Below are 20,715 nucleotides of genomic sequence, written 5' to 3'. Positions count from 1 at the left end.
CCGGCTGATAGGCGTCTGCCCGGCCACGCGGGTCCGGGCGGAACAAAGGCTCACACTCAGGAGACACGGAGAGAAGGCACTTCCTGATCGCATGTCGGATGAACGGGTCCTGGCTCTCGCCGGCTGCCGGCTTATCTCCAGGGAGGGCAGTTCTTGGAGGAAGTGTCCGCACTCGGATTAGAAAATTATCTCCTTCCACGGGGTTTGCAGCACAAGGAGCTCACAGTCAGGTGTCGCGAGGAGCTGCCCAGCCCGTCTCTGGCAGACGCCCACGCAGACGCTGCTTCGGGCTGCCAGGCGGCAGCGTACCTCGCTAGTTTATAAAAATACTAGAGGCCCGGTGCACGAAATTCGTGCACGGGGGGGTAGGGGGGGTGTCCCTCAGCCCGGCCTGCACCCTCTCCAATCGGGGACTCTCCCCCGGGGGATGTCCACAGGGATTGGGCCTAAACCGGCAGTCGGACATCCCTCTCGCAATCCGGGACCGCTGGCTCCTAACTGCTCACCTGCCTGCCTGCCTGATCGCCCCTAACCACTCTGCCTGCCGGCCTGCTCGCCCCCAACTGCCCCCCCTGCAGGCCTGATCGCCCCCAACCCCACCCCCCTGCCGGCCTGATCACCCCCAACTGCCCTCCCCTCCTGGCCTGATCGCCCCTAACCGCCTCGGCCTCAGCCCCGCCACCATGGCTTTGTCTGGAAGGACGTCCGGAAGGTCTCCCGGTCTAATTAGCATATTACCCTTTTATTAGTATAGATATATTTCTATTGAGTTCAGAGAGGAAGGGAGAGGGAGAGACGGATAGAAACATCCATGATGAGAGAGAATCATGCATCGGCTGCCTCCTGCACGCCCCCCACTGGTTGGGGATGGAGCCCACAGCTGGGCCTGTGCCCCGACCGGGAATTGAACCCTGACCTCCTGGTTCCTAGGTCGATGCTCAGCCACCGAGCCCTGCCGTCCGGGGTCCGTGCGGCACTGGCTGGTGTGGGGGGGCCCGGCCGGAAGGAGAAGGACCGCCCGGCCCCGCACTCACCTGCCCCACCGTCTGCCAGGCCGTGGCCTCGTCCTCGCTGGGGTGCAGGCCCGCGTTCCACCTCCTCTGCAGCACGTAGGTCACCGGCTCGATGGAGACGTTGAACCTCGAGGACCACCTGACCTCCAGGTGCCCGGAGGGCAGTTCCGCGAACCGCAGCTCCTTCCTGGGCTTTAGGGGGACGCCTGCAACGGGACCGCGCCTGTTACCGCCGCTGACCCCCTGCCGGCCTGATCGCCCCCAACTGCCCTGCCCGCCGGCCTGATCGCCCCCAACTGCCCCCCTGCCACCCTGATCGCCCCCAACTGCCTGCTCCCGCTGGCCTGATCACCCCCAACTGCCCCCCTTGCTGGGCTGATCGCCCCCAACTGCCCCCCCCACCAGCCTGATCGCCCCCAACTGCCCCCCTGCCGGCCTGATTGCCCCCAACTGCCCCCCTTGCTGGGCTGATCACCCCCAACTGCCCCCCCGCCAGCCTGATTGCCCCCAACTGCCCCCCCCCACCGGCCTACTCGCCCCCAACTGCCTGCCTCCGCCGGCCTGATCGCCCCCAACTGCCTGCCTACGCCGGCCTGATCGCCCCCAACTGCCCCCCCCACCGGCCTACTCGCCCCCAACTGCCTGCCTCCGCCAGCCTGATCGCCCCCAACTGCCCCCCCCGCTGGCCTGATCGCCCCCAACTGCCCCCCCGCTGGCCTGATTGCTCCCAACTGCCCTGCCCGCCGGCCTAATCGCCCCCAACTGCCCACCCCCACCGGCCTGATTGCCCCCAACTGCCCCCCTGCCGGCCTGATCGCCCCCGACTGCCCCCCCTGCCAGCCTGATCGCCCCCAACTGCCCCCCCGCCGGCCTGATCGCCCCCAACTGCCTGCCCCCGCCGGCCTGATCGCCCCCAACCGCCCCCCCGCCAGCCTCATCGCCCCCAACTGCCCCCCGCCCCCGCTGGCCTGCTCGCCCCCAACTGTGGGGGTGCGGGGCGCTCAGACCCAGGCTGAGGGGGAGGAGGAACCACAGGCAATTCTCGTCTGCCTCCTTTCTTTAAAAAAAAATACTTTTTTAAAATTGATTTCAGAGAGGAAGGGAGAGGGCGAGAGAGAGAGAGACATCAGTGACCAGAGGGAATCCTGGACCGGCTGCCTCCTGCACGCCCCCTGCTGGGGATCGAGTGCCCTGACGAGGAATCGAACCGCGACCTCCTGGTCCATCGGTCGACGCTCACCCACTGAGCCACCCGGCCGGGCCCCGCCTCCGTTCCCATCCCGGCTTCGCGTTGGCGACCTCTAGGCCCCGAGGCCATACCGGCCCCTCTCCCAGGAGTCTCGGCCCCTGGTTCTAACTGGGTCCACGCGGGTCCCTGGTTCTGGACATGCTTCCCCCCCAGTAACCTGGAGGGCCTTTGCTTTCTTTCTTTTTTTATGAATTTCGTGCACCGGGCCCCTGGTGCACGAAATGTTATTAGTGTAGATACATGTCCATTGAGTTCAGAGAGGAAGGGGGAGGGAGAGAATCCTCACCTGGGGATGTTTTCCCATTGATTTTTAGAGGGAGCGAAAGAGAGAGGGAGGGAGAGAGAGAGAGAAACATCAAAGGGAGAGAGAAGCACCTCGATGGGTCGCCTTCTGCACGCGCCTCGTCCAGGGCACAGGCCGGGGAGGAGCCTGCAACCGAGGTCCGTGCCCTTGACCGGGGATCGAACCCGGGACCCTTCGGTCCGCCGGCCGACGCTCTAACCACTGAGCAACACCGTCCCGGGCTCCCGGGCCTTTTCTGTGTGTGTTCCTCACGCTGCCGGGGCGTCTGTGAGGCCGACGTGGGCTTCACAGGAGGGACACCCCACACCGTTTCAAGTCCTTCGCCCACACAGCGGGCTCGGTCATGACAGCTCGGCCCCCGCCTGCTGTCCGCTGGGACTCAGGGGTTTTCCTTTTACAGAAACGCTGTAAACCCCGTGACCCCAGGGGGGCGGGGGCACATCTTATGACCCTGACTTCCATGGCGCACGAAATGCGTGCAAGGGGCTCGGCTTTGTCCGGAAGGTCGTCCGGAAGGACGTCTGGAAGGCTGTCCGGTCTAATTAGCATATCATGCTTTTCTTATTATAGACTAGAGGCCCGGTGCATGAAATTCATGCACGGGGTGGGGGTGTCCCTCAGCCCAGCCTGCACCCTCTCCAATCTGGGACGCCTCGGGGGATGTCCGACTGCCGTCTTAGGCCCGATCCCTGCATTTGCTCTGACCGGGAATCGAACCCTGACCTCCTGGTTCACAGGTCGACGCCCAACCCCTGAGCCATGCCGGCCGGGCTCAGGGCTTATTTTGTTGGCTAATTTGTTTTGTTCGTTCGATTCCCTGAGTAGATTTCCTTAGGCTTTTATCTTTCTGTGCAATCGGGCCCCTTGGCTGACCGCTCCCCAGCACACAGGGACCCCGGTGGGGATGATGGGGGATGGGGGGGAGGGGGAGGGGGGAGGGGGATGACACCCTCCCATACCCGCAGGCTCCTACCTTTGTACAGCGTCTTGGGCACCTGGCAGGTGTGCCCACAGCCGTTGGAGCAGCACTTCTTCACCCCCGAGCACTCGCGGTCCTGCTCACAGCTCTCCACGCAGGCGGCCGCGAAGCCGCTGGCCCTCTCGGGGGCCGGGCAGTCCCCCTGCTTGACGGCCAGCACGTGCTGCAGGAACTCACAGCTCGTCAGGCACTCGTGGCTTCGTTTGGGGAACAGAGGCTGCGGGGGAGACCAGGGCAATTCTGCTCAGCCAAACACAAGACATCGCAGAGGGAGACCAGGGCAATTCCGCTCAGCCCCGCACACGGCGTTGCAAAGGGAGGCCAGAACAATTCCGCTCAGCCCCGCACACGACGTCGCAAAGGGAGGCCAGAACAATTCCGCTCAGCCCCGCACACGACTCACAAAGGGAGGCCAGAACAATTCCGCTCAGCCCTGCACACGACTCACAAAGGGAGGCCAGGGCAATTCCGCTCAGCCCCGCACACGACGTCGCAAAGGGAGGCCAGAACAATTCCGCTCAGCCCCGCACACGACGTCGCAGAGGGAGACCAGAACAATTCCGCTCAGCCCCGCACACGACTCACAAAGGGAGGCCAGAACAATTCCGCTCAGCCCCGCACACGACTCACAAAGGGAGGCCAGAACAATTCCGCTCAGCCCCGCACACGACTCACAAAGGGAGGCCAGAACAATTCCGCTCAGCCCCGCACACGACGTCGCAAAGGGAGGCCAGAACAATTCCGCTCAGCCCCGCACACGACGTCGCAAAGGGAGGCCAGAACAATTCCGCTCAGCCCCGCACACGACATCGCAAAGGGAGGCCAGAACAATTCCGCTCAGCCCCGCACACGACTCACAAAGGGAGACCAGAACAATTCCGCTCAGCCCCGCACACGGCGTCGCAAAGGGAGACCAGGGCAATTCCGCTCAGCCCCGCACACGACATCGCAAAGGGAGACCAGGGCAATTCCACTCAGCCCCGCACACGGCGTCGCAGAGGGAGACCAGAACAATTCCACTCAGCCCCGCACACGGCGTCGCAGAGGGAGACCAGGGCAATTCCGCTCAGCCCCGAACACGACGTCGCAAAGGGAGACCAGAACAATTCCACTCAGCCCCGCACACGGCGTCGCAGAGGGAGACCAGGGCAATTCCGCTCAGCCCCGCACACGACGTCGCAGAGGGAGGCCAGGGCAATTCCGCTCAGCCCTGCACACGACTCACAAAGGGAGACCAGGGCAATTCCGCTCAGCCCCGCACACGGCGTCGCAGAGGGAGACCAGGGCAATTCCGCTCAGCCCCACACACAACGTCGCAGAGGGAGGCCAGGGCAATTCCGCTCAGCCCCGCACACGGCGTCGCAGAGGGAGACCAGAACAATTCCGCTCAGCCCCGCACACGACTCACAAAGGGAGACCAGGGCAATTCCGCTCAGCCCCGAACACGACGTCGTAAAGGGAGACCAGGGCAATTCCGCTCAGCCCCGAACACGACGTCGCAGAGGGAGACCAGGGCAATTCCGCTCAGCCCCGCACACGGCGTCGCAAAGGGAGGCCAGAACAATTCCGCTCAGCCCCGCACACGGCGTCGCAAAGGGAGACCAGGGCAATTCCACTCAGCCCCGCACACAACGTCGCAAAGGGAGGGAGGTCAGAACCGTTCTTCCGTCCAAATGGTTGACAGAGCAAATGCGCTCCCTTCCTTCCCACTGCAGAAGTCGTGTTTAGCCCTGGCCAGTGTGGCTCAGTGGATAGAGCGTCGGCCTGCAGACCAGAGGGTCCTGGGTTCGATTCCGGTCAAGGGCACGGACCTCCGTGGCAGGCTCCTCCCCGGCCTGGGCCCTGGTCGAAGGGCGCGTGCAGGAGGCAGCCCATCCATGTGTTTCTCTCTGATCGATGTTTCTCTGTCTCTCCCACTCTCTCTAAAAATCAATGGGAAAATATCCTCGGGGAGGATTAAAAAAAAGAAAGAAGAAGAAGTCCTATTTATGCTCGTGTCCTACAGGATTATGACCCACGACAGGTTAGCGGTAGCCCCAGGGAGCCCAGGAAGACGGCATATTGGGGATAGATTTTTCTTTTAAAAGTTTTTTTTATAGATTTCAGAGAGGAAGGGAGAGGGAGAGAGAGACAGAAACATCCATGATGAGAGAGAATCATGGATTGGCTGCCTCCTACACGCCCCCTACTGGGGATCCAGCCCGCAACCCGGGCATGTGCCCTAGACCGAACCCGGGACCCTTCAGTCCGCCGGACGATGCTCTACCCATTGAGCCACACAGGCCAGGACAGTATTTTTCTTTTTTATCTGCATTCTCTCTCTCTCTCTCTCTCTCTCTCTCTCTCTCTCTCTCTCTCTCTCACACACACACACACACACACACACAGTAACTGACCGCCCAGCTACAGACGGACGGTGACCCCCCATTGGTCCCCATCAGCCAGGACACAGGCACATGCAGGCACCTGGGTGGCCGCCCCACTTACCTCGCAGAAGCTCAGACACCCCTCCTTCTGCAGGTCCCGCGTCTCCTTGCAGGGCGCCAGGCACTGGGAGATGGACAGTAAGAGGCATTAGCAACACGGGGAGAAACCGCGGCGGGAAGATAGGGCTCACCTGTGCCCCTCACTTCTCCACGCCCCGCCCCCCCTTCCTGGGCCAGTGGTCCTCAACCTGGGGCACACGCCCCCCAGGGGGGCCGTTTGGTTCTTAAGGGGGGCAATTCGAGAAGGAGTGATTCACAGTGAATTTTCTGCATTTCTTAGGGCCCTCGGGGCACCCTATGCAGTGTCCTATATAATAAAAGCGGGGTACGCAAATTGTCCCCTCAACCGGGAGGGCGTCCGTCCGGGAGTTCGACCAGGGGGCGGGGCCGGCCGGGGAAGGGAGGGAGGCCACGGCCGACAGCCGGCAGCCGCTAGGGACCCTGCCAGTGCACGGATTTCGTGCACCGGGCCTCTAGGATAAATATATATGGTGGCATATTTATGCATTTCAGGCATCTGTTCTATGTTCTGAAACTATTGGCTATTTTTTCCTATCCCTTCATATTATTATAATTATTATTATTTTAACCATTTCTTAGTGATTTCTTCCTCAGGACTCCTGCGGTCCTTCCGTTCTTTTACTTTTCCCTTTCATGGAGGCCGTGTTCTTTGGACGCGTGTGTAGACCAAGTGAACGGCCTTTCAGGCTTCCTCCGTGTGAATAGGAGTTCACTTTTTTAAAAAATTTATTTATTTATTTTACAGGAGTAGCTCTCTTTAAAAAAAAAAAAACAACATTTTTATCGATTTCAGAGAGGAAGGGAGAGGGGAGAGAGACAGAAACGTCAATGATGAGAGAGAATCATGGATGGGCTGCCTCCGGCAGGCACCACACTGGGGGGATGTCTGACTACGGGATCGGGCCTAAACCAGTAAACATCCCTCTCGCAATCTGGGACTGCTGGCTCCTAACTGCTCGCCTGCCTGCCTGGTTGCCCCCTAACTTTTCCCCTGCTGGCCTGGTTGCCCCCTAACCGCTCCCTGCTGGCCTGATCGCCCCTAACTGTTCCCCTGCTGGCCTGGTCTCCCCTAACTGCTCCCCTGCTGGCCTGATTGCCCCCTAACCGCTCCCCTGCTGGCCTGGTTTCCCCCTAACTTTTCCCCTGCTGGCCAGGTTGCCCCCTAACCACTCCCCTGCCTGCCTGTTCGCCCCATAACTGCCTCTGACTCGGCCCCCACACCCGGGACCCAGGCTCCCCTCCTCGGGCCGGCTGCAGGCACCCGGGACCCGGGGCAGCTTCCCCTTGGCCCCAGCCTTGTCAGGAAGGATGTCCAGAATGACGCCAGGAAGACGTCCAGTCCGTCCGGTCTAATTAGCATACTACCCTTTTATCAGTACAGCCATATAATTAAATAGACATATTAGTGTGTACTCTCCTCATAACTTCTCCAAAGTGCTGCAAACCAGGTCAAAACTTAAATTGCATCACGTCATCTTAAACGACTGGAAATCTCAGAGGCCACGCGTTCCTCCGGCCGACCGCCCCGGGCACGGGTCTGGAGGCGGAGGAGGTGGGCGCTGCCTGAGCAGCCGTCCGTCGATGAGAGGAAACGGGGGGTGGAGGGGCGAGCGGTTTGCAGGGGCGGCCTCCTGCTGTCTGGATGGTGCATTCCCCCCCCAGGAGCAGCCGAGCCAGCCTCCTGCAGGCTTTGTGCCGTCTGTGAGTGAGTGAGTGGGTAGGTCAAGCACAGCTAGGGAGCCCCCCAGTCCAGGGCCAGGCAATTTTGGGGGGCCCCACAGGCCGGGGCCAGGCCGTCCTGGGAACTCCCCGGTCTGAGGCCAGCTAGTCCCGGGGGCCCCAAGTCCAGGGCTAGAGAGTCATGGGGGCCAGGTGCCTCCGGGGCCCCCCAATCTGGGCCCAGGCTGTCGGGCCGTCGGGAGGTCCCAGGTCGGCTCCCGTGGCTGTGTGATGCCCCCCGTTTCTCATGATATAACCCAGGAACTGCGCTCACCGGCCAGGGTGCCATCAGCCTCCGGCCATGCCCCGCCCGGCTTTGCACCCCATAAACCCTCCTCCAGCATCAAAGCCAAACCTCACCCACCGTGAAGGGCGGAAATGAGTCTCCCTCCTCCCTCTGCAGGGCGATGGGTCCCCTCCTTCGTCGGCATTTACAACCCGGTGGGTGGCACCTGACGAATGACTAGCCCAGGTGGTGTCTGCAGGCCCTGCCTCCTGCCCGAGCCCAGTCCGCTGGGCCTGGGGGGCCCGCCTGCTGCAGGGAATGGGGCGTCCTCTCCACGGCTCCCCAGAGGCGGAGCGGGAACAGGGGGTGGCGGGGACGTGTGCGTGATGGAGGGGGGCCCTGATCACGGGCGACACTGAGCTGCCCGTCGGGGGAGGGGGGGGGGTCCAGGGGCTGGGGCTGTTTGGGGACCAGCAATTGCTTTTTATTTTTATTTTTTTAAATATATTTTATTGATTTTTTACAGAGAGGAAAGGAGAGGGACAGAGAGTCGGAAACATCGATGAGAGAGAAACATCGATCAGCCGCCTCCTGCGCGCCCCCCACTGGGGAGGAGCCCGCAACCCAGGTCCATGCCCTTGGCCGGAATCGAACCCGGGACCCTTCAGTCCACAGGCCGACGCGCTACCCACTGAGCCACCCGGCCAGGGCTGGATTTCTTTATTTAAGAGTCAGGGTGGGAGGGAGAGACACATCGAGGTGAGAGAGAAACTTGGATGTGCCTCTGACCGCAAATGGAGCCCATGAGCCCGGGGTGTGCGGGCCGGCGCGCTACCCACTGAGCCACCCGGCCAGGGCTGGATTTCTTTATTTAAGAGTCAGGGTGGGAGGGAGAGAGACACATCGAGGTGAGAGAGAAACCTGGATGTGCCTCTGACCGCAAATGGAGCCCATGAGCCCGGGGTGTGCGGGCCGACGCGCTACCCACTGAGCCACCCCGGCCAGGGCTGCCTCAGCAGGGCTGCCTCCGGGCGCAGGTGTGTTCGACGCCCCCCCCCCCAACAGCTGCAGGAGCGGGTCCCGGATGCCGGGAACTGGACCCCCGATGACGGGGCCTTCGGGGCCGGGAGGAGTCCCCCCCCCCCCCCCCCCCCCGCGTGGAGCACGTGAGCCGCTGCCGTGTGCGCGAGGCCAGGCGTGTCCTCAGGTTCCACGCGGGACCCGCGGGCAGGGCCGTGCGTGGGGGGACGAGCTTCTCCATCAGGATTCCCAGGTTCTTAAGGAGCAAACCCAGCGGCCCCTCCCCTGCGTCCACACCCCAAAGCCGCGGGGGGGGGGGGGGGGCCCTAGAGCCCCTGAGAGTCCAGCGGGGCGGGGCCTTCGCGAACACTTTGCTGCCTCTCCTGTGGCTCCCAGGGCCCTCCCAGCCCCCCAACCCCCCGGGGTTCAGCCCCCCCCCAGGGCTCAGCCCCACACCCTCAGGGCTCAGCCCCACACCCCCAGGGCTCAGCCCCACACCCCCAGATCTCAATCCCACCCCCACCCCCAGGGCTCAGTCCCACCCCCTCCCCAGGGCCCAGCACCCCCCCAGGGCTCAGCCCCACACCCCCAGATCTCAATCCCACCCCTACCCCCAGGGCTCAGTCCCACCCCCTCCCCAGGGCCCAGCACCCCACCCCCAGGGCTCAGCCCCCCACCCCCAGGGCTCAGCCCCCCACCCCCAGGGCTCAGCCCCACACCCCCAGATCTCAATCCCACCCCCACCCCCAGGGCTCAGCCCCCCACCCCCAGGGCTCAGCCCCACCCCCTCCCCAGGGCCCAGCACCCCCCCCAGGGCTCAGCCCCACCCCCACCCCCAGGGCTCAGCCCCACCCCCTCCCCAGGGCCCAGCACCCCCCCAGGGCTCAGCCCCACACCCACCCCCAGGGCTCAGTCCCACCCCCTCCCCAGGGCCCAGCACCCCCCCAGGGCTCAGCCCCACACCCACCCCCAGGGCTCAGTCCCACCCCCCCCAGGGCCCAGCACCCCCCCCCCAGGGCTCAGTCCCACCCCCTCCCCAGGACTCAGCACCCCCCCCCAGGGCTCAGCCCCCCACCCCCAGGGCTCAGCACCCCCCCCCAGGGCTCAGTCCCACCCCCTCCCCAGGGCTCAGCACCCCCCCCCAGGGCTCAGTCCCACCCCCTCCCCAGGACTCAGCACCCCCCCCCAGGGCTCAGCCCCCCACCCCCAGGGCTCAGCACCCCCCCCAGGGCTCAGCCCCCCACCCCCAGGGCTCAGCACCCCGTCCAGGTCCAGCACCCACACCCCCAGGGCTCAGTCCCACCCCCTCCCCCAGGGCCCAGCACCCCACCCCCAGGGCTCAGCACCCCGTCCAGGTCCAGCACCCACACCCCCAGGGCTCAGTCCCACCCCCTCCCCCAGGGCCCAGCACCCCACCCCCAGGGCTCAGCACCCCGTCCAGGTCCAGCACCCACACCCCCAGGGCTCAGTCCCACCCCCTCCCCCAGGGCCCAGCACCCCCACCCGCGGCTCGCTCAGCCCTGGCTAGGCCTCTCCGGCGATTTCACGATTTCACGCTGTGCTGAAAGGCAGGGCTGTTCCCCGGGGACCTGAAAGGCTGCTTTGTCAGCAGGTGGGGGGTGCGGGAGGCCTGCCTTCTGGGGGCGCATCCGTCTGTCCTCCCGCCTGGGTCCCCTCACGGGAGGGGGGAGGGAGGGGCACAGAGCGGGGCCTGTTTCGGCCGGGCCCTCCCCCCTCCCCCCTTCCCGCCCCCCTCCCCGCCCTGCAGGGCTGCCCACCGCCCGATGCCCACCCAGCAGGTTCCCAGAGCCTGGCCCCCTCCCTGCTGCTGGCTGCGGTCTCACCTGTTGCTCAGACAACAACATAAAAATAATAATAATAATAATAATAAAACAACAGGTTTAATCGGCAGGTGCCCGCCCGGGAATCCAACCAGGGACCGTCTGGTGCAGGGACGCCCCTCAAATCAGCGTCAGTTTGCTTTTTAATGTATTTTTTTATTGATTTCAGGGAGGAAGGGGAGAGGGAGAGAGAGAGAGGAACCTCAATGACGAGAGAGAATCGCCGATCGGCCGCCTCCTGCACGCCCCCCACTGGGGATGGAGCCCGCAACCCGGGCCTGTGCCCTTGACCGGGAATCGAACCCGTGACCTCCTGGCTCGTAAGCTGACGGTTGCCCACGCTGACCGGGCACCCGTGTCAGAGTCGTCTGCCGCCCACGACAGCTGCCCGGGGGGCCAGAGCGGCTGCAGGGAGTCCAGCCGTCTCATGGGGACTGACCTTTCTCCAGAGGCCACGGGGCTGAGCCGGGTGCCCCCGGGGCAGCCACCGGCAGCAGAGCACGCTCGGCCCCTGAGCCTGTCTGCCGGTGCCCCCACCTGCCGGGGGACACTTCAATAAAAGTATTTTTTAAAGAGAAACAGCACAGAGAGGGACGAAGGGATGCCTGTAACAGAGTCGGAGAACCAGGCCCGGGCTGTGGGGACGCGTGTCAGCCAGAGGCGGCGGCCTTGTGTCCACACTGTTCAATCCAAGGAGCAGGATGGGAGTGGGGGGCGGGGGGTCCAACGTGCAGCCCCAGAGGGCGCCATCCCCCTGACATCCCCCTGCCCACCCCCAGTCACACAGCTCCGTGTCCGTGTCCACTCCTCCTCCTGGCATCGCCGGAATCCGACACCGTCCTGGGCACGCAGTAGGTGCACAGGAAACGCACAGGGCATGAGAGAAGGAGGAGACTCGAAACCGTCACTCATGGTGCAGCTGGGAAGCCACGGCTGTTTCCAGGGGAGATGGCCGGGGGCGCCAGGCTGTTGACCAGAGTGGCTGTGGCCCTCGGGGATGATGCAGCGAAGTCCCTTTGGCCTCGACCTTGAGGGGAATGACCTCCTGGCCGCTGCGGCCCCAGACCCTGCCCGCCCGCACTTGCACCTACAGCCCCAGGGCCGGAGCTGACGCGGCCCCGCCGCCCCCGGCCGGGAACCTGACCCCTGGGTCTGCAGGACGAGGTCTGAGAGGACGGTCACGTATCACAGCAAAGGCTGTTTATACCCAGAGAGTGTGCTGTCCGGTCCAAAGCCCTACCCAGGCCGTGCCTGCGCTCGGAGACGCACGGAATCCATGGGGCCCGCCCAGGCCCGACCCCGCCCGGCACAGAGAGCCGCGTCCGGCACCAGAGAATCAGACCGCTCTGATCTCCTGCCGAAACCTGGCCAGGCTGGGGGCGGGATCTGGGTCCTTCCCCGGCCAGCGAACAGGACGGACGCTCCTGGCTTCCTGCATTATCTGCCCTGACCCACCCGCGGCTCCTTGTGAGGCACCAGGCCAGGAGGCCATCTCCCCGGCCCATCTCCCCGCCGGCCGGGGTGCCCTGGCTCCCTGTGGGGGCTGCGGGCCGGGCTGGCGGCTGCCGGGGCCCCAGGCCGGGGAGGAGCCCACAACCCAGGCCTGTGCCCTGGACCGGGATCGAACCCTGACCACCTGGTTCCTAGGCCGACGCTCACCCCCTGAGCCAGGCCGGCCGGGCACGGGGTCCTCCAACTCCCGTCTGTGTTTCCGGAGCCGCCGGCTCTTGGTGAGGGACGGGGTCCGAGGTGGCGAGATGTCCAGCTCACGGATGAGGCCGCACACTTGGCGTCCCCTCTCCCCAGAGCCTGGGGGGGGGGGGGGGCTCCGTGCCCACGGCGGCGCCGGAGAAAGGCAGGGCCCCAGACCCGGGCGCAGGACACTGTGCTCACTGAGGCAGACAAACGCGTGAAAGGGGCGTTTGGTTCCCACAGTGCCCCCCCCCCCCCCCGACATCTCTGGGCAGGGGCGGGGGGAGCGAGGGTTACCCCGAGTGCAGGCTCTTCGCTCACACAGGACGGGACAATGCACTGCCCTGGGATGCAAAACGCAGCACCCAGGCAGGCCCTCCCTGGGAGCCAGGCACACACACCCCCCTCCGTCCCCCCGCCCAGTGCGGGGCCTGGGTCCCCCATCTTTTGTGCATTTGCTTTCTCTTGGGAAACAGCTCCGGCAGCGGCAGCCACCCAAGTTCATTCAACTTCTCAGCGGGAGAACCAGCGGCCGGCCAAGGGCCAGCTTCAGGCAGGCCTATGGGGACGCACACGGGGCAGAGCTGGTCGGGTGGCCACCTCCCCACTGGACGGCGCCCCGTGCGGGCCCACAGCCCCCTGCCCCCTGGACGGCGCCCCGTGCAGGCCCACAGCCCCCTGCCCCCTGGACGGCGCCCCGTGCAGGCCCACAGCCCCCTGCCCCCTGGACCATGCCCCGTGCAGGCCCACAGCCCCCTGCCCCCTGGACCATGCCCCATGGAGGCGTGCGAGAGGCTGACCTGCCACGTCTGCAGGTACCGACGCCTGGCCCGGCTCAGCTGTCCTGGCCCAGCGTCCAGCTCCCGGACAGCGCGCTCCCCGTGGGAGACCCGGCCGGGATTCCGTGCCTGCTGTGGCCCGAATGAAACGCGTGCTGTTTAATGAGGCCACGCTGGGGGACCCCGCATTCCGACCCCAGCCTGTTCTCCTGCGCGCCCCGCTTGTGCCCCACGTCCTGCCAGCCTGCGGCTGCGTCCCGGGGCAGGGAGGCCTGGGGGTCACGGAAATCGCCCTCGTCGCAGCCCCTGAGGCTCTGGAGACAGGGGAGGGGGGTCTTTGGAGAATGAACTCGCCCCGCCCCCCCCCCCCCCCCCCCCCGCCGGCTCTGAGCTCTGAAAGGCGCCCTGGAGAGCGGCCCCTTCATTATCTGCCGTGAAAGCCTGCCCCCTGACCGACGGGCTCCTGGGGACTGAAGGTCTGTGAGGACCAAGCCGACCCCAGGCGCCCAGCGCTGCAGGCGGACAAAAGCCACTCGCCCTCATGCCCAGCCCCCATTTCATCCCACAAATCCGCACCCTATCCCCGTTTTCGTGGCATTTCCCGGCTTCTGAGCCCGGTCACAGCCTACGTGCCCAGGGTCGCCCATGCTCCCCGCAGTCAGGGGTGATGCCCACGGGGATGCCGGTCCCTGGGCAAAGTGGGTTTCACAATCAGGGGATTAACTAATTGCCCCATTCGATGAGTTTCCCGCAAGGGGCTCTCTCTCCCGGTTCCACCGACGTAACCAGCTCCGGACGACCATTGGCCCCGAGGGCTCTGCCTATGAAATAACTGGTCATTCGCCAACGGTAGCAACATGGTGGACGGGAGCCCAGCTGGGGTGGCTCGGTGGCTGAGTGCCGACCTAGGAACCAGGAGGTCAGGATTCGATTCCCGGTCAGGGCACAGGCCCGGGTTGCGGGCTCCATCCCCAGGGGTGGGCGTGCAGGAGGCGGCCGATCCGTGATTCTCTCTCCCCATGTCTCTCTCTCTCTCTCTCTCTCTCTCTCTCTCTCTCTCCCTCTCCCTTTTGCGCGGAAATCAACGAAAATATTTTTTAAAAATATGACGGGCAAGAGGGGCTAATGAACATGAGATTTCCTTGCAGTCGGCTACAGAGAGTCTGTGAGAGTCGGATAAACAGCGGTCGGATGGTGCCTTACGACAGGGAACGCACCTGTGATTTCGATGGGCGGTTTCCTGGCATCGCCAGCCCCGTTTTCACGCCCGCTCCCTTCGCGGGAGACGTGGTGCCCCTGGGCCCTGTTGACGGACCCCCGGCTGCTGCCACGTGAGCCAGCGAGCATCTCACAGCAAACACAGACCCACAAGAGCCACGGTGGGGTGTCTTCCCGGGGCCTGAGCCCCCCTGAGTGCCCCAGGAGGCCGCCCAGATGTTCACCCCAGCAAAGCCCGCCCTCCCCGCCTCTCCACCGGGCTCTGAGCCGCCAGGAGCGCGACGAGGAGGTTGGCGCTATGGCCGCCAAGAACCGAATGCCCGCTGAGATCAGAGAGACAGGCCAGGCACCGGCCCAGCCGAAACCATGGCTTTTCCACACGTCTCCACCCAGCCAAATGGAAAGCAACGTCAAGGGAGTGAGTTACGACCCCTGAAAGGAGAAGGGCAGGCGTGCACCCCAGGGCCCAGCCGGCTGTCACCCAGACAACCACCATCAGTTCCCGGGTTGCAGGGAACAGCACGTTAAAGGCGAAACCTGGCCCGGCGGGCGTGGCTCAGTGGCTGAGCATCGACCCGTGAACCAGGAGGTCAGGGTTCGATTCCTGCCCGGGGCCCATGCCCGGGTTGCGGGCTCGATCCCCAGAAGGGGGCGTGCAGGAGGCGGCCGATCTGTGATTCTCTCTCATCATGGGTGTTTCTCTCTCTCTCTCTCCCCGTCTCTGAAATCAATAAAAGTCTATTTTTTAAAAATATTGACAGAATAAAGAGGAAAAATAAGGCACATGGGTCTTGATTTCAGCGGTGGCTACACTAATTGCAGCTACACCTGTGAGAAACCCCATAGACGTGTGAGAGAGAGAGAGAGAGAGAGAGAGAGAGAGAGAGAGAGAGACTGTGTGTGTGTGTGCGTGTGTGCACGTTGCACCAGCATCAATTTTGTGCTTCCGTCGCGTCCTACCAAAGCCTCACGTGTAACGGCCGGTGGGCGCCGGGCGAAGGGTGCCTGCCTTCTCTCTCTGCCAGGTCGGCGACTCCCTGGGACTCTGTCATTTTTGCAAAATCAGCCGCTTTTTAGGGGACCCCGGCACGTACGTACCTTGGAGCACTGCTTGTGACTCTGGCACCAGTCCAGGGAGCCGTTGTTCTGCAACGAGAGAAAGACACGTCGGCAGGTTACAGGGCCGCCCGGCGGGATCCGCACGCGTGGCCGTGGGTGCGGGCAGCGTTTTTAAAGATCGGCCCCGACAGGAGCCGGACGCTGGCTTCCCGGGACGTTTCTCTCTCCCTAAACCGGTAAGTAAGGCCCGGGGGCGTGGCTCAGTGGCTGAGCGTCGGCGAGCTAGGAACCAGGAGGTCCCGGGTTCGATTCCCGGTCAAGGGCACACGCCCGGGTTGCGGGCTCCGTCCCCAGTGGGGGGCATGCAGGAGGCGGCCGGTCCATGGTTCTCTCTCTCTCTCTCCCTCTCCCTTCCTCCGAGCACGGAGCGCAGACCCGCAGGACGATGGGCCGCAGACAGCTCCTGCCTACAGAGATTTGGGCCAAGTCAGGAGCTGGGTGCCCTGCGGCTCCTCATCTCACGCAGCTCACAGCGCGTTCGAGTGGTGCAGCCTGGCCTCAGGTGAAAAGCCTCCTCTCCCCGTTAGTGGAGGGGAGACAGGAGCCGGGGACTAAGGAGCCCAGGGCCTCAGTTTACCCCCAGATAGCAAAGGACGACACCTCCTGGGTGAGGTCGCAGGAACGATCGAAATCACACACACACACACACACACACACACACACACACACACACACAGACCATGTCACGTGGCCTGGCATCCGCTCAATAGCAAACAAGTGTTAGGACAAAGGCAGAGGGGTTAGGGGCGATCAGGCCGGCAGGGGAGAGCAGTTAGGGGCGATCAGGCCGGCAGGGGGGAGCAGTTAGGGCCGATCAGGCCGGCAGGGGAGGGCAGTTAGGGGCGATCAGGCCGGCAGGGGAGGGCAGTTAGGGGCGATCAGGCCGGCAGGGGGGAGCAGTTAGGGGTGATGAGGCCGGCAGGGGAGTGGTTAGGGGCATCAGGCAGAGGGGTTAGGGGTGATCAGGCAGGCAGGCAGGTGAGTGGTTAGAAGCCAAAGGTCCCGGATTGCAAGAGGGATGTCCGACTACCAGTTTAGTGTGGGATCGGGCCTAAACCGGCAGTCAGACATCCCCCAAGGGGTCCCAGATTGGAGAGGGTGCAGGCCTGGCTGTGGGCCTCCCCTCCATGCACGAATTTCGTGCACCGGGCCTCTAGTCATAACACTAAAAGCTCTGTCATTAGAACGAGCCATCTGGGGCCTCGGCGAGCAAGCACGGAAGAGGATTTGATTGGAATGGCTCTTATTTATGACTGAAGAGGGCATGTGGCAGGAGGCTGGGAGATTAAAAGATAATCCATGCAAGGTATTTAGCAAACTACAGAGGCGGACGTCGGGGGGAGGCCATGGCTAGGTTATCGATGTTCCTTTGCTGGTCTGCATGGTTACTGTTTCTCGTTGTTGTTTTCTCAATACACTTCTACTGATTTCAGAGAGGAAGGGAGAGGGAGGGAGAGAGAAACATCCATGATGAGAAAGACTCACCGGCCGCCTCCCGCACACCCCCCACTGGGGGTCGGATCGAGCCTGCAACCTGGGCACGTGCCCCAACCGGGAATCGAACGTAACTTCTTGGTTCGCAGGTCGACGCTCAACCACTGAGCCACGCTGGCCGGACTCATCTGTCCTGTGACCTCATTCAAGGAGCTTTTCCATGCAGAAGTTTTCCACACACACACACACACACACACACGCACACGCACACACACCCCGAAATGTGTCTGCTCCCTCTTCGTGCTGGGAGTCTCCTGCTCTCTCAAATCAGCCCCTCCCGCTTTGAGCTCCTGCACCCGCCATGCCTGCTCCTCCCTCACTCAGCGGCCTCCACAGAGGACGGACTTCTAAGGGGCCTGCCTGCCGCCCTCAGGGGTGGGGGTAAAGCCCCGATGAACTCGGCCGTCGGCCGCCACCACCGCTGTGTGGGGTCCAGGTGTGCGCACCGGCCCCTCCCCTGTGCCGCTCACCTGGCCGGCTCTGGGCAGGCGGGCCCGGCAGAAACACCAGCAGCCATTGCCTTGCAACCTCCCGCCCCCGGGGGGTGGGGTGGGGGGCGGAGGGGGGGTTCAGGCGCAGCACAATCCCTTCACCCGCTAAGCCGCCCGACCACAGGGTTTGCGGCGAAGTCTTGCTCTGGCCTAAAGCCAGGCACATGAAAGGGCCAAGGGCATTAGGCGGGAGAGACGCTGGCTTTGGAGGATCATCCCTGGGCCCCCGACACCCCCCCCGCCCCGGGGGGTGGAGATCAGACAGCGGGGATCGCACGCTATAACGAGGTCGCCCGTCTCTCATCGGCGTTGCCAGATCAAACGTGGATGCTGCCGGCGAGGCCTTCAAAGGCCTGACAGAGCGCCGTTCCCGGCCCCGGACGCCCTTTGCACAGCGCGTGCTGAGTTCCCCGTCCCCGGCCTTCTGATACTTTTCCCCTTGAAGCAAACATAATCCTTCAAAAAGCTCAAGGGAAGAAAACCGGTCAGCCCTGGCCGGTGCGGCTCAGTGGGTAGAGCGCCGGCCTGCGGACTGAAGGGTCCCGGGTTCGATTCCCGGTCGAGGGCACGGGCCCGGGGTTGCGAGCTCGGTCCCCAGTCGGGGGCGTGCAGGAGGCGGCCGGTCCATGATTCTCTCTCATTATCGATGTTTCTCTCTCTCCGTCTCCCTTCCTCTCTGAGATCCATAAACATATATTTTATCTTATTTTTTTAAATATATTTTATTGATTTTTTTTACAGAGAGGAAGGGAGAGGAATAGGGTTAGAAACATCGATGAGAGAGAAACATCGATCAGCTGCCTCCTGCCCACCCCCTCCTGGGGATGTGCCCGCAACCAAGGTACATGCCCTTGGCCGGAATCGAACCTGGGACCCTTCAGTCCGCAGGCCGACGCCGTACCCACTGAGCCGCACCAGCCAGGGCAATAAAAACGTATTTTACAAAATGTATGTGACCAGGAGAAAATGCTAGTGGGTCATGTCTGCTCCACAAAATGCCATGAACGCCCGGAAGCCTTCGAGATGGGAGAAATGGGTTTTGCCGAGAGACGTCCCACCCTGAGCAGGTGGACGCTCTACCCACTGAGCCACACCGGCCAGGGCTGACCGGTTTTCATGAAACGTAATGGCTAACCTTTCCCACGGGACTCAGGTTACACAGGGAGGACGTGTGAGCCAGGGGCGGGCGGCTGTGGGCGGAACAGCCGAGGCCTTGTTCCCGGGACCTGATCCATGAAGACAGACAGGTCCCCGGAGAAGGGCAGCCGCATGCCCTCACCCCCCTGCTGTCTGTGTCCACGGGTTATGCTCAGAGGCACGCACACAAGTCCTTTGGTTGATCTCTTACCCCCTCCCCGAAGCCCCACTCCCCCGCCTTCCCTCTGAGGTTGGACGGTCTGTTCGATGCTTCCCTGGCTCTATTTTGGTTCATCAGTTTATGCTGTTCATTATAATCCACAAATGGTCGTGTGATGTTTATCTTTCTCCGACCGGCTTATTTCGCTCAGCGTCATGCTCTCCAGGTCCCTCCATGCTGTAGCCAATGGTAAGAGGTCTTCCTTTTTCAGGGCTGTGTAGTATTCCATGCACCACAGTTTTTCAATCCACTCGTCTGCTGATGGGCACTTGGGCTGTTTCAAAATCTTAGCTATTGTCAATGGCGCTGCTGTGAACATAGGGTGCATATGTCCTTTCTGGTGGGTGTTTCTAGGATCTTGGGATATATATTCCTAGACTAGAAGTGGGATCACTGGGTCCAATGGGAGTTCCATTTTTAGTTTTTTGAGGAAACACCCGTCTGCATTCCCGCCAGCAGTGCATGAGGGCTCCCTTTCCTCCCCATCCTCTCCAGCACTTGTCATTCGTTGATGTGTTGACCTTTTTTCTCTTTTTTAATATGTTTTTTATTGATTTCAGATAAGAAGGGAGAGGGAGAGCGAGAAACGTCAATGATGAGAGAGAATCACGGACCGGCTCCCTCCTGCACGCCCCCCACTGGGGATCGAGCCCGCAACCCGGGCGTGTGCCCTTGGCCGGGAATCGAACCGTGACCTCCTGGTTCCTAGGTGGATGCTGAACCACGGAGCCACGCCGGCCGGGCCCAGCAAGCCCTTCCCCCAGGGGCCAAGGTCGTTTGGGATGCGTGGCCACCTCCCTTCAGGTTGATTCATTTTCCTGAAAATAAGAACTGTTTCTCCCCGGGATAGCCACCACAGAACACGTCCTCTCGGTATGTTTCCACTTGCATCTGGGCCATGCTCTCACCCAGGCTTTTAAAAGCAGCGTCAGCCCTGGCCGGTGTGGTTCAGTGGTTAGAGCGTCGGCCTGCGGACTGAAGGGTCCCGGGTTCGATTCCCCGTCAGGGGCACAGGCCCGGGTTGCGGGCTCCATCCCCAGGGTGGGGCGTGCAGGAGGCAGCCGGTCCCTGATTCTCTCTCATCATGGATGTTTCTCTCTCCCCCTCTCCTTTTCTCTCTGAAATCAATAAAAATATAATTTAAAAAAAAACAAAATAGATAAATAAAAGCAGCTCTAGCAGGACGCTGGGTGCCCCAACCAGCGACGCGTTTGGAAACCGTGAAGGAAGCAGAGAAAAATGCCTGAGGGACGCGGAAAACCACCTGGAGACGGCACCGAGGCTGGCCTTGGCGCCCCCCCCCCCGGACTGTCGCTGTCTGGAAAGACACACGTGGCGCCAGCCCGCAAGCCGCTGCTGATGACTGTGAGTGGCACTGAGCGAGGAGGGGTGCTTACGCGTCGCCGCAGAGGAGGAATTTTAGCAGAAACGAAAGGCCGACCGCCAGCCGGGGGTCAGGGTTCGGGAGGTCGCCAAGCTCGCTGGGCGTTCGACCTTGTCCGGCCCGGGGAGGGTGGCGTGCGGGAGGTGTTCTTGTGCGTGAGCCGTTAGCATGAGCAATTGAAGGCTGTTTTGTTTTGTTTTTAATATATATATATATTTTTTTTATGGATTTTTTACAGAGAGGAAGGGAGAGGGATAGAGAGTGAGAAACATCGATGAGAGAGAAACATCGATCGGCTGCCTCCTGCACACCCCCCACTGGGG

General features: G+C 62.9%; 1 protein-coding gene across 3 annotated transcripts in view; it reads right to left on the bottom strand.

The window, feature by feature from the left end:
* The window catches only part of ANOS1 (anosmin 1), a 54,871-nt gene that overhangs the window by 20,284 nt on the left and 13,872 nt on the right, over nucleotides 1–20,715 (bottom strand). For all 3 annotated transcript variants that reach the window (XM_036311187.1, XM_036311186.1, XM_036311185.1), the window contains exons 2-5: nucleotides 15,646–15,693; nucleotides 6,033–6,095; nucleotides 3,540–3,762; nucleotides 1,035–1,219 (exon numbers count right to left, since the gene is read on the bottom strand). In XM_036311187.1, coding sequence (XP_036167080.1) covers nucleotides 1,035–1,219; nucleotides 3,540–3,762; nucleotides 6,033–6,095; nucleotides 15,646–15,693 — 519 coding nt within the window. The remainder of the gene's footprint in view (nucleotides 1–1,034; nucleotides 1,220–3,539; nucleotides 3,763–6,032; nucleotides 6,096–15,645; nucleotides 15,694–20,715) is intronic.

Source organism: Myotis myotis, unplaced genomic scaffold (assembly GCF_014108235.1).
Source record: "Myotis myotis isolate mMyoMyo1 unplaced genomic scaffold, mMyoMyo1.p scaffold_m19_p_51, whole genome shotgun sequence".
Classification (NCBI taxonomy): domain Eukaryota; kingdom Metazoa; phylum Chordata; class Mammalia; order Chiroptera; family Vespertilionidae; genus Myotis; species Myotis myotis.
This window is presented reverse-complemented; position numbering and strand designations above follow the sequence as displayed.